We start from the raw sequence: 13,549 nt of genomic DNA, 5'->3' as shown, positions 1-13,549 counted from the left end.
TGAAAGCCAATTAGGCTAGAAATCACAACTGGTCTGGGAGTATCTTGAGTTCTGAATCTCTCCTTAGCTGTCACATCCAATTGCCAGTAAGAGACTTTTTTCCTCCTACAAATATTTTAGATGCCAAAACACGGGAAGATTAGAGAGAGGTTTATCAACGTGTTTTATTACAGGAGATAAACTGGCAATATTTCATGCAGGAGTGCCCAACATTCAGATACCAGTGAATCCATAGCTGGCTTATTTCCACATAAAGTTGCTAACATTGCACACTCAGTATTAACTAGCAACAACTACAACTTCAGATACACCTACCAAATCAAGCAGTAGTAACATTTGTTTCTTCACATACAATCCTTTAAAATACCCAATCATGCTCCTAGCCCGACTTTCACTCTGTTCTACTTGTTTTGCTCTGCAAAGAAACAATATCGAGGAAACTCAAACCTACCTAAACAAAATGGAAGAGTGTCTCAAAAACTGCATTAAGTCCCCTTACCCTACTCTCTTTTTCCAACATAATTTTTAAATAGGGATTCCAACATTCTGAACCAAAGGTATAGCCTCACCTACGCATTCATCTCCGTTAACTGCCCGCCAGCCTTCTCTGACTATTCATCCACTTTGGTAGTCCCCATTTCACTAAGAACCATCTTTATTAAAATACCAATAGCAACCATGCAAAAAAAAAAAGTCAGTAAAATTAAAAAATAATGTTTAAAATTAAGACATAGGTGTGAACCCTTGTCTCCAAATACATAGCGTCAAAGCATTTCACTTGCAATTAAACATGTAAGATCAAGATTCAAAGACAAAATTATTTATATTGCAAGCTTTTATCACCAAGGTACACTCCTAGGAAACTCTTAAAAGCAATGTGAAACAGGCATAATCTAAGCTATGAAATCAATAACTATGCAACCAACTCCTGTTTTAGTTTTAAGTTAGATGGGTTTACCTGCAGACCTGTCAGAAAAAAATACAGATTGCTGAGGGACTGGCTAATCAGACACAAAGCCAGCTGTCTTCCGCATTTCCCATTTCACAATGTTGCTTCTCTATTTACTATTAGCATGTATCGCAAGCTTTTCTCAACAAATAAAGAATTCACTGATAAGTAACATAACCTGCAGTATAGTACAATTCATACATATTTCATGTTAAAAGAATATTAAAAGTCCTTGCTAAACAGGATTTTGAGATTCTATGTCTTAATCTGCTTCTGATGTCAGTCAGGTTGAATATTTATGGAATTACACCCTAGCCACATCTTATGCTCAACTTCTGCTCACAAAATTAAATCATGTTATACTTTTTTTTTTTGGGGGGGGGGGTGGGGGTGGTCAAATTCCAAAATATCTTTTAGATTTCAAATGTCAAATACTATTATTTCACAAAATATACATGACCCACTCAAATTGTCCTATCATAGATTTCCAGAGCATTGTTTCCCCAGAATTAGCCCAAATCAAGCCAACAAGGCTGTACTCTGCCTAACTCGCAACAGTGCAGTAGGAGCATTGAAAAAATTTAGGTCTACCTAACAACAAAGGCAGCAAAAAATCACCACCACCAAAATAAATCTTTAGCATACAATAAGTGTTGCAGACAAAAAGAGTTGAGATAATTCTAGAACCTCTCTCCACTTAGACATTTAGAACAAAGGATACAGTTTATTTTATTGAACACTTAAAAGGGATAGCTTTCACAGGCTTTACAGCACCAGAAATGGATGTGCCCCAATTTGTTTCTACTTTTCAACTGATGAAGGATGAAGTGTATACAACTGAAATCCAAAAAATTAAAACACCACCTTTTTCTCCCCCAAGAGGAAATATGTTTCCATGTCTTTTAAAATACTTTGCATTAACTTTGGCGTTAGTTCTTTTTCTCAGATTCTTTCCAAATCTCTTCTGTTACTTTGTTTTCCTTCTAATGGGTCTGTCTTGTAGGACATACTGTCTTTCTCCCAGCTTCTTCCCAGATGCCTTTTCTAGCAGAAAAAAAAAGTAACAAAACCAACATTAATCAAGGAAAATTTTCCATGAACAGATCCAAGGAATTACTGCTACTCACTGGGAAATTACTAGAAGACATGCAGAAAGCTTTTAAACAGAACAATTTGAATGAAGTTGCAATATTGGGAAACTTTTAGAAATACTTTTAAATTTATTATACCACAAATGACATACAAAGATATTAATCAATGAGCAATTTCTACATATATGGATGCTAGCATGAATTTATTTTGAGTAGATTGAACTATGTCAGTCACTAAAAAAGGAGGAAGAACAATGTTGTTAATTCAGTATAACTTCTATGTCCATCACTTCTGAGTGTGACAACTGGGTGGGTCAAATAAAGACATACTGCAGAAGTCTTCACAGGCCTTTGAAAGTCACAAAAGTCAGGGAGAGTTTAGTGCTTCAGAACACAAGTTCAGCATACTGACAGGCAACCTGGAACATTTTGATGAAAGAGGGGAAAAGAATCCCAGTTTAGAAACTGACCAGCAGCTGTCCTCATTGTTCCTTCTCCAGGGACAACAAGGAGTTACCTTCTAATCTTCCTGAAAGCAAACTAAAATTTTACAATGCATACTCTGAAGTTATTTTTGGCAGGCCATACAAATTAAAACTGTACAGGCTATCATCTGCACCCATGGAGCTGTAAGAAGCCAATACCAAGCTGGGAGGAAGAGGTCTGAGGCTAGAAGTCTGTCATCAGTTTTGGGGCAGGTGGCTAGAGAAGTCTGCTATTATAGCACCCAGAAGTTTCACATTAATGCAGTCAGCTCTCAGCTTCTTATTTTTTATATTCGCCATCCATATAGCTATTACAGTGCATCTTAATTAGTAGATCTGCAAAGTAAAAATCTTACACCCAGTTTAGCCTGTTTTTGAAGAGTCTATGGAGGGAAAGCTCTTTTAACATCTTCCTAAACAATTTTGGAGCATTTAATTTACTGACTGAAACAATACCTAAGAGGCATAAAAAGCAATACTACATAGACATTTTGCTTTAATCCAGAGAGCTCCCTGCACCTTCAACAATAATGGCAGTGTCAGTACCGTAAATATTTCAGATTGCTCAAAGTCCCCACATTCCCCAATACAAACAGAACAACACTTAAGCAAATGCCAAGAACACTGCCTAAGAAGCTACATTTTAACTAAGAACCATACCAAAACTCAAAAAATACAGCGTAGTGGGCACCTTAAATGGTCACTTTATATCATTGTGGTAACAAACCATTACCTCCTTTGTAAGAATCATGTGGAAAACAAAAATCCCAAACCTTGGCAGCTTCACATGCTTTCCTCTTGCATTAGACAATGTCAGAGATTATATAGTCACATTTTCCAGGCAAAATAATGTACTACATTGATAGCTTTAGTACTTTTTAGAAGTATGCATAAGACAATGCCAAGTGTACACAAGAAAAACGGATGCATGTCTAAATCACACGTTACAACTGCTAATAATAGTTTAGATTATATAGTTCTTCTGCCTTGAGTTGCCTTTCCCACATACTCCAATAAATACAAAATAGAAATCATTACACCTGAATTCTTGCAAATTGCATGGTAGAATCAAATTAACAAATACCAGATATGTGACCTTTCCTGAAAAATTAGCTCAGAATCAATCCTTTAGGGAAGTAAAAAATATCCTAGTTAAAAAAAGAAAAAAAAAAAAAAAGAAAAAAAAAAGAGCTACATGCTGTAGATACTGTATGAATAGTTTGTAGAAACAAAGATCTGCTAAGTGCAATTAAGAAGTCCTGTATCTGCTGACAGAAAATGAGCAGAACTCTTCCATATTCTCATTCTTCCTACATCAAGCTGTAGAATTGTAGAACTTACGGTTTATGAGTTTATATAATTTTAAATATATATGCATATGTGTGTATACATATATAAAATTTATAATCCAATGGAGAAAGCTGTAGGTGATATTCAAACTGAATATCCAGAAAAGAAACAAGAGCAAAGAAGATTTTACATAAAAATTAGTCTGTTTTAGACACTTGTTGGCATAAGGGATATGAAATACATTGCAAGCCAAACAAAACCATATAACCAATCTACTTTTACTTTGGTATTAAATAAACACTCCCCAACAAATAAAGAGAGTCACAAGACTAGAAATCCAGATACTTCACAAAGTACTCAAATCGCCTGAGAGGTGCAGTTCAGATCTACTTAAGTATTATGTAGGTCAAATTGAGCTGGACTTCCTTGCTCCCCCAATAGACTAAGAAAGTTGAGGTCAAAGCAGGACTTCGGGAATGGTTCTACTGACCAGATCAACCCAACCAGACAAGCCTAACATTCCATCGCCATTGGTATTATACAGATATGTTATACCGTGCAGTTTAGTCACGTGGAAATGATGCTTCCTTCATTAATTCTAATGTGTTTCAGTTATAAATAAATAAATAAAACACACACACTAGCAATTTGTCTGAGGTGAAGTGCATCGAAGCTGACCAATTGATTCCCTGGAGAAAAATGACAACACATTTATACAGAAGTTACTCTCAATCAATTAATAGACCAGCTATCAGCTGCTCTAAGCTGGGACGGGAGCGAAGACAGAGGGCAGCCGAGTGGAAAGTCTTCATGAACAAATGCCACAGATCACCACAATTTAAGGCTGGACAGGGCAGCTGTCACAATTCACCAAAAGAAAATTTGAGCATCCACACATTTGAAGAGCAACTCTGCAATGCAAACATCCTCAAACTACCTCAAAATAGGTACAGATATTAATACAAATCCTTCAGTATGAGCATTACACAGCAGCTCAGGCAAGCTTATTTTACTAACAATACAACTAGCAGTTGTATTGAAATGAAGTGAAAACAGTTTAAATCTAGTTTAGGTATGTCTAAAAAGAAGAACTGTAATTGTATATTCTACAACGTAGATATGTCCAGAACAGTACATTCTGAATACTTCTAGTACGCTAGGACTTACAGTTTCAACACTATTTTCCCTGCTCCAGTCATCTTTTGGCCTTTCAGTGAAAGAGTTTAGGTATTTATATAGAACAGTTAAGTTGCTTAAATTGAACTGTAAAAACACAAAATTCAGAGTTCATTAAGACTGTGGCCTTTAAACTGTGTAAAAACAAAAGTTTAAGTTAACCCTCATAATGAGATCGCTATTTTGATATTTTCAGAATGTTCTTCAGAGTAGAACAAGATGTTTTCTTCAAGTTCAAAGAAGCTTTCCAAAACAATAAATCCGTATTCTCAGAATATTTTTTTTTTTTAGATTATCAATGGGTTCAGGGCAAAACTGCTCGCAGAAACACTGTATCTATTTTACACCCTGTCCCTCTAAGCCGTTAGAAGAAGAAGACAAACATCACTCACTGTTTCAGAGGTAACATCTTTTCAAACAACATTCCCTGAAACCGCTCAAGAAAGAAGTCTTTAATTTGCCAACTTACAGTTTTACCATCACAACTGAAATTATTTCATTACCCTTGAAATATATTATTTACCCAAATGGTAAACATAATACAAAAGGCAAATCATCTTTTACCAAAGTTAACAAAGCAAGACTACAGTTATCCACGGAAATACAATAATGAGACTGACATAAGTGTTTTCTGAATATTTTCTCATTCTGTAACATTCCACTCACTTTCCAAATATAATGTGTTTTGGTAACTACTTTCACAACTTACTCACCTGTCTCTCAGGTGACTTTCCTTAGCACTCTAAATTTACAATCTCTATAGTAAAGAAGAGGCTGTACTAAGGGCAAATCTCTGATACACCTTCAGTATTAAAATAATAATAATAATAATAATAAAGCATTAATACGTATTTCAAATAAAAACTGAACCACTGCTCTAACGTGAAGTGCAAACAGTAGTTAAAAGAATGTTGTATCATATACTTCCCCTCCCCCTTTTTTTAAATGAACATTTTTTCATTTATTTGAAAGATAGTCTTCCTGTGGGAAAACAGAAATACAGTCTAATTTTGAGAATTGCTCTTTCCTATTACCTGAATATCCCAGATGCACACTAACACACAGCACTCAGCAAAATTTTACTTACCAGCATCTTTGAAACTGCTAAAAAACCTCTAAAACTGTGTTGAAATGGGAGGATGCTTTCCCAAGTAAAGACATAGTGTTAAACTACTCCCAAGTAGTACAAGCTAATGCTGAAGATGTTTTAGACTTATAAGTATCAACCATAAGAGAATTGTATTGTCTAACCTAAACTAATTTGGTTAAGAACGGCCTCTGCCCAGACAAGCCCTTGCAAGGTAAACACAAAGTTCCCATCTTTTACTTCACAAAAATTCACTCTTGTTGCCGTATACATGTCTATGCCTCATAGCAAACGAAAGTGGTACATAAACTCCACCCCCCTTTCCTTTCTTCTAATATTTGTACATTGGGCATCTCTGGGCTATTTATAGGACTTAACATATTATTTATCCTCAAGAAGTATATTTGAGTGTCAAAGCTCATTCTATAACATCACGTCAAGTTCACAACATCGGACAAAGAATACTGAATTTCTTTCCGCAATCAGTTAGATATCTAAATCAGATTAAGGCAAAAGAAACAGGTGACAGGCAAACCCTAGCCATTTACCTGAACACTGATTTTAAACACTGAAGACAGAAAAACAGAAATGTGAACTTTCAGTTTTCACATGTTCAGGCTTCTTCCACATATTCTCACTTTTCTGACCTTTCCGAAAGGTAAAAGAGCATATTTGTTTCAATCCATTTTTTCCAGCCTAATGAGAACAAGAACCTCATGGGAAAGGAGCTGTTGCTGCCTACTCCACAATGAACACTATGCTCCTGAAATTCACCTCAGCAGTGGATCACAGGAAAAACAAGAGAAGAAAGCTGAGTCACACCTGGTCATTTTCTCTCTAGAACATCAGCTATAACAATACTAAGGATTTATTTTGGGACAAGTATGATCTTGTGGGAGGGAAAAATGAAGTAAGAAAGACATTCCACAGACAGAGAGTGAAAACAAAATCTAAGTCACTTAGCTTTATGACTAAAGTCTCAAAGATGTACAAATGTAATGGTGAATTCAGGTCACCATTACAGTCACAACATTCAGACCATGTTTTCTTTCAAAACTTGTGGTATTTAAGGACATTGCCAAGTGAAATCATGGATTATTATGTACCATTTCAGTATCAAGAAAAGGTAACAAAACAAGAAAAATATGCTTACACATCCCTTAGAATATAGTATTTTAAACAGGTGAGGACCTCAGTAGTGAAACCAAAAATAAGACTTGGTAAGAAACAGAACTGATCTGAGCCCCTTTAAAGCAACAACAAAAAAAACCCCACCAAGCCACCAGTGTTCTTTGCTAGTGAAGAAGACCTTGGCTATTCTGGTGCAGAATTTTTTACGTAAGACTATACGCAGGGGAAAATACTACTGTAATGTCCTATACAGGAGCAGCTATCTTCTTACAGCATTAGACTACAGTTCTGTACCCACTGTCCTGCTGATATAATGCCATTTGAAATATATTTGGCTACCATATTTTATGTGTGAACACAGTGGAATTAAGTATTTAAAAATATGTTGCGCCTCACTTTTCCCATGTACTTCTTAAAATTTTCCCATGCTCATAAAAATTAAAATACCGGTTTGCCCAATTTTTTATTCTGCATTTGTTTAGTGTAAAGCACTTCATGGGAACAGTTGTTTAAAAGAATCTTTTCGCATGAAAACACTATTATTAAAATATTTCAATCAATTGAATAGATTTACAAAACCCAATTTACATTTACAAAGCCTGCTATGGAATTCATTACACTTTGAAAAATAGGCAAGAAACAGACCTTGCAGGAGAGAGGGGAAGAATAAGTTTGTCATATTCCTCCTCCAGGAGTTCTCCTCCTTCCCCCTTCCCTATTACCATACATTTCATTTAGGAACATAACATTTGTTCTCCCAACTTCACCTACCCAAAACTGAAGAACTATCTTCTGGTTTTCTTGTATTTATTATTCTAGTTTACCTGAATTACTTCAAATTTAATATCTCCATTTCAGGATATATGTCAGGTGTCTGACTGCAGCTGCTCTGGCTACTGGAATAGGAAGGTTGCTCTTGTTACATGCTCATCAAAAACAAGGATGATTCAGAAACTATGCCACTAATGTTCATAGTCGCTCTCTTCCACCAACCAGACCTACAAAATTTTGAAATGGGTTCAGATAAGCATGGATGGGCCATGAACTTTCAGCAGTCAAGCTTCAATGAACATGGTGGTCATGGCATATAAATTTTTGCTTCTGTGCAGCACAGAACTACCTCAGTCTTGGCACAGCTGAGTATGTAACTTCAACTGAGATTCACAGAATATTTCAGCCTAGTCTGAGCAGCAGTTTCTGAGCATGCTGAGAAAACATTCGTATTTCAACCTCCTTTGAAAGGAAAATTAATTCAAAACAGAAGTGGACAACCAAGCACCTTCAACAGCTTCAGAGCAAGAGTGCTCACCTTTCATATAAGAGGACTAGTTAAAAAAAAAAAAACCACACCTCAAAGTTTCAAAGCCACATCTTCAACCTCTCGGGAAGTACCCTCAAAGCAATATTCTTCCTGCTCAACCTCTCTTAGTTCCAGAAACCAGTATGCACCCCACTCCTGCGCCCTCCCCAAACCCATACCTTTGCTTTATCGACTAAATATTAGGGCACCTCCCCCAAAACCATACCTGTACTCTAGTCTCTGCTCCCAATGCCTTTCATCAAAGGGCCCACAAACACCAAAACAAAGGCTGAGTCCTGAGATGTTTGGGGGAGATAAGTGTCCTCCCAATCATTATGCTAAACTCTTCTCCCCTTTTGCTCTTTCTTCTGTCACAGCGAGTTCTTTGCTAAACCAGGCACAGTGTCCAACAGAAATCACAGAGAACACATCCAATCCAGCCTGCATTATGGTGGTTGGGTTAACAGAGAGATTTTAATAGTCTTAGACTGTGAAGGATATTTAAAACAGTAGCTATTATATTCAAAGCAGGTACTGCTTCCAATTATTTTTTTTTATTTTTACATGAACTTTATTCCATCCTCCAAGAGAAGGTGCCTAAAGTCAGGGATGGCCACAATCTCACAGACACCAATGTCATTTTGTTACCTTCAATATCACTCATAAATGTCTCTAAGAGCATGGAGCTCACCTCCCTATTTTGCCACTTTCTTAAGTTGATCGTTTCCAAGACCATACTTTTTCTAAGCCTGATTATGTCTATAAGTGACAACGATGCTAGTAGAGAAGATATCGGAACTTCCTGTCTCGCCATTTCTGGGTATCCCCCTCCCCTCCACAAACATCTCCATGTATCTCAGATAGGGCACATAGCTTTTGAGAACATCAGCAGAAAGAAAATGGCTATTCTTATCACAGCAATCAATCTGCAGATGACTTTAAATTGCTGTAGTGAAACTGACGACAATACATTAATCTCATCTATTTGTGCAGGGAGATCAAAACAGAGGATAGGGTAATATTGACTTAAACCACTGCTAAAAAAAAATGTAGATATACTCTTTCAGTACATGTGATATAAACCTAAACTGTACTTAACTAACTTAATTAAAAAAGGTTTAAGCCAAGCAAAAATGAGCTTTTCAAGCTAAACGACACATCTACATAGTATTCTGCAGTATTCTGCACTGATTTAACTTGCAGCCCATCCAACTCAGGAATGCAATGTAGCATGTTAGTAGATGCGTACAGAGAAGCGCAACCTCATGCAGTTACTGGCTCAGATCTCAGAAGCACTACAGACATCAGGGGCAGGGCACTGCATCTTTTACAAACTGCCGCTCAGAGGCAGGTATAAATGTGTTTAGTTTCAGTATCACTTTGAGGCTGCTGTATCACTTCCTCGTCAGGAGCTAGATCCCTTCCCTCCTCACAGCCTTCTATTGAGGCACATAGGCATGTCATAAATTCATTTTAAAACAAACTTACAGTAAGCCAGCTCAGCTTCTTTGATAAGGTAAGGCCTTATGTATTGATCTGTGCGCATTTTTATACCCTTCAAGTTTTGTGTTTTGCCTTCCTTCTCCCTACTAAACAACCAATGCCATGGTTCATAAGAGATGCAAAGAACTTCTTTTTTTTTATAGCTCTGTCTGGGAAGATGAAGGAGAAGGAGAATCAAGCTGGGGAAGACAGAGAAGGAAGGGAGACTGTTTTAAGTATTCTGTCAGTGCCCTGATAGGCAGCGATCTGCTCCTTCCACATTTTATTCCCTTCTGTGTCTTCATATCAAGCAAGCTCTCTTTTTTTAAGTCTCTATTCCTTGTGGAATCATGACTTTCCTCTTCCTTAACCTCTAAGGAGCACGTTAAAGAACACCCTAAAAAGATATGCTGTTTAGAATTGACAAGAGGATTACTTCTACATTTCTTCATTGGCCTCAGGAACATTTCCATGACTATTATGCCTTCTTTAAAAATTACTATTTTTCTGCACTCTATGCTTCACTTGAAGTCATAATCCTCTGTGATGACAATTGTATACACAGCAACTTGTCATGATGTAACAAACCAGATCAACCACTTCTGGTGGAAAAAAAGCATCACAAACATTTCAGGCAGTCTCTTAATAATGTCAATTAATTTCTCAATAAAATGCCAGTTCACATTTCAAGTTAGAAAAATTATCTTAAAAAACAATGCACTTCAAGAGATGATAACATAGTCTTCACTGATCACAACATTCTTAGGCCTCTCCAACTCCATTTTTAAAGACCTATTAAAAACATCAACTTCACTAAGAAAGGGTTTAAATCACACCTTTTTTGCTGAAGAGAGCTTAGGGGAAATTGAGATTTACAGCACTTACTGGAATAAATCTATCCAAAATAATTTCACAGAATAAAGAACAAAAAGAAAAAAAGAATAAAACTTCCATATAGTTGAACATAAAATCTTTCAAAAGAGGTGCAAAAATGCAAGTAACTACACATACGTATGTTCAAACACAATGCACAGACAGATACAGTGGATATGAACACAACGAACATCATCACTGATGTCTAAAATGCCAATTTACTAAACACAGGCATTTACTCTGCAACGCCGTTGATTACTGGCAGTTTTTAGTAAGTGTAGTAGATGTGAGACGCAACCTTGTCCTCCACCAAAATTCTACACGCGCAAGGCATCTTTGCATCAATATTCAGGGCAACAGCACGTTGGGGTTCTGAAATATACTTAGCTGCATTCAGTTAACCTGTTTGATCTCTTCACTGGCCCGACAACTACATTTAAATGATGAATTTTTTTATCACGATGCAGGTAAATGAAGTTAAACCGGATAAATCAGGTTTTTACACTAAAAGGACTTTAGGCTTCAGCAGTGACTGTCCCCCGCCTCACAGACAGGCCAAACCCGGTTACGGGCTCGTTCAGCTGCACTGGCAGCCAGAGACGATGACACCGGCAGCGGCGGGGCTCGTCAGCGCTCCCGCACAACCACGCCGGGGACAGACAATGCCAACAGCCTCCCGCAGGCTCCGAGCGCCGCTCCCGAACTACACGAAGGCTGCAGCGCGTCCTCCTGAGCGCCGCAGAGCCACCACAGGCAGCCCTGAGCCGCCCAGCAGCCTGAACACCAGCCGCCCGCCCCCTCCCCAGCGCCGCGCTTGTCTGCCTGCCTGTGTCGATTCCTCGCCGGTCGCCCCCAACGGCACCTGCCGGCCGTTAAACGGCCGACGCTCCAACCCCGCTGCCTCAGAACGGCCCCACAGCGCCCAGCGGCCGTGGCTCCGGGCCGCGGCGGGGGAAAGAAAGGGGGGGATGCCCAAAAAAAAGAGGGCGCCCGGGAGAGGAAGGGGGCTGACGGCCGTTGGGGTATCTCCGGGGGCCGCGCCCGGCGGGAGGAGGGCGGGCAGCGCTGCCCGCCCTCCTCCCGCCGGGCACGGCCGCAGGCAGGCACCTGGGCAGCTCCTTTGTTCCTCCCCGGTCCCGCCGCCTCACCCTTTCCCGCACTCACCCACGGTGGCCAGGGTCTCCAGGTCCTCCAGCTTGTAGGCGGCGGGCTCGGGCGCGGCGGGAGAGCCGGGGCCGGCGGGGCTGGGGGCCGGCGCGGCGGGCTGAGGCGCGACCAACCCCGCCGCCGCCGCCGCCTCGCCGCCGCTCTTCGCCCCCATTTTGGCCTTGGCGGCGCTAAAGGCGTCCATAGGGCCGAGCGGGCGCCCCGCGGCCGCTCAGCGCATGGAGAAGGGCGAGCCGGGCCGGCGAGGGCAAGGGGGAGGAGAGAGAGCGGCGGGGACGCAAAGTTTCAGTCTTCAGCAGGCGGGGCGGCTGCTCCCCGGGGCTGGAGCCCGTTGCCGCTGCCGCCTCTGAGGGGGCGCGGAGCCCTTCAGCATCGCGGCCAGCCGCCGCGCCGCCCGCCACTCGCAGCAGGGACCGCCGCGCAGACAATGGCGAGGGTGAGCCCGGCCGAGCCGCCCTGTGCCGTGCCGAGCCGAGCCGAGCCGCGCCACACGCGGGGCGGAGGGGCGGGGCTTGCCTTCCTGCCGCTGCGGCACGGTCCCGCAGAGGGCTGGCGCGGCGGGGAGGGGAGGGGAGGGGAGGGGAGGGGAGGGGGAGGGGGAGGGGGTGGGAAGGAGGGAGGCGCGGCCCCGCCGCACGGCGGGAGCGGGGAGCTCGCCCGCCGCCGCGGGCACAGGCCGGGGGGGTCTGGTAACGCCAGTGCCCTTTGCTCGTCCTTCCCCATCCCCGCGTCCCGCCTGAGAGGCAGCGCGGCGGGGGATGGAGGGGGCACCGGCGGCTGCCGCGCCTGCCCCCGCGCTCCCTCAGTGCTGCGGCGGCCGGGGGACGGGAGAAGGGCCCGTCCGCTCCCCAGGGAAAGTTAAAAATGACTGATGGGGCCCTTGCAAAGCGGCTTCCTGGCCCACCTGGTTTCGCACTGACAGCTCTGGGAAGACTCAGTCGTTGCCCATGCGTGGGGGCACGTGTGGAGTAGCTCGGCTGTTTCAGGGCTAGCGAGTGTCCCTGACCCGCACGTTTCAAAGGGTTTTTCACGCGTTATTTTACTCCGTTTTCACGTAGGTGTAGATATTGCGCCGGCCACAGCCCCTCCGTGTTCCCTGCTTGAGCCTGCAAAATATTTAGGTGACTGGGGATGGCTGGCTGGTGGGTGAGCTGAGCTGCACCGAGCTAAACTGAGAAGGCACCTAATGTAGCAGCACTCGAGTACTGAATATAGCTCCTTCCACGGCGGCCAAGAAACTGTTGACGATTATGCTGAAAGACAGGGAAAATTAGTGTGTGAGCCAAGTTGCTGAGAAGCGTTTGTGTCAAAATTGGGAAGGAAACCCTAATTTTTTCCATGCCTTGTCCTGGCCCAGTTTTACACTGTTCACAGCTCCTACCCTCTGCTCCAATAAGCAGGGTATCTGTAAAGTTGATGTGGAAATCAAGTCACACAGGTGCTCTTTTGCATCTCCTTTTTATTAAATGTGAAAACATGGGAATATATAAGGCCTACTAGTTTCTGTGTGGAGTAAGT

At 41.6% G+C, this 13,549-nt stretch overlaps 1 protein-coding gene across 1 annotated transcript in view; it reads right to left on the bottom strand.

The window, feature by feature from the left end:
• PRKX (protein kinase cAMP-dependent X-linked catalytic subunit) overlaps positions 1-12,533 on the bottom strand; it is a 61,664-nt gene extending 49,131 nt beyond the window's left edge. The window contains exon 1 of the mRNA XM_087758635.1: positions 12,029-12,533. Within this exon, the coding sequence (XP_087614761.1) occupies positions 12,029-12,215 (187 nt within the window). The 5' untranslated portion in view covers positions 12,216-12,533. The remainder of the gene's footprint in view (positions 1-12,028) is intronic.
• Positions 12,534-13,549: the final 1,016 nt, after the last annotated feature.

The sequence above is a fragment of the Nipponia nippon genome, unplaced genomic scaffold, assembly GCF_047370975.1.
Source record: "Nipponia nippon isolate SJK-2023a ecotype South Korea unplaced genomic scaffold, ASM4737097v1 scaffold_2, whole genome shotgun sequence".
NCBI lineage: Eukaryota > Metazoa > Chordata > Aves > Pelecaniformes > Threskiornithidae > Nipponia > Nipponia nippon.
This window is presented reverse-complemented; position numbering and strand designations above follow the sequence as displayed.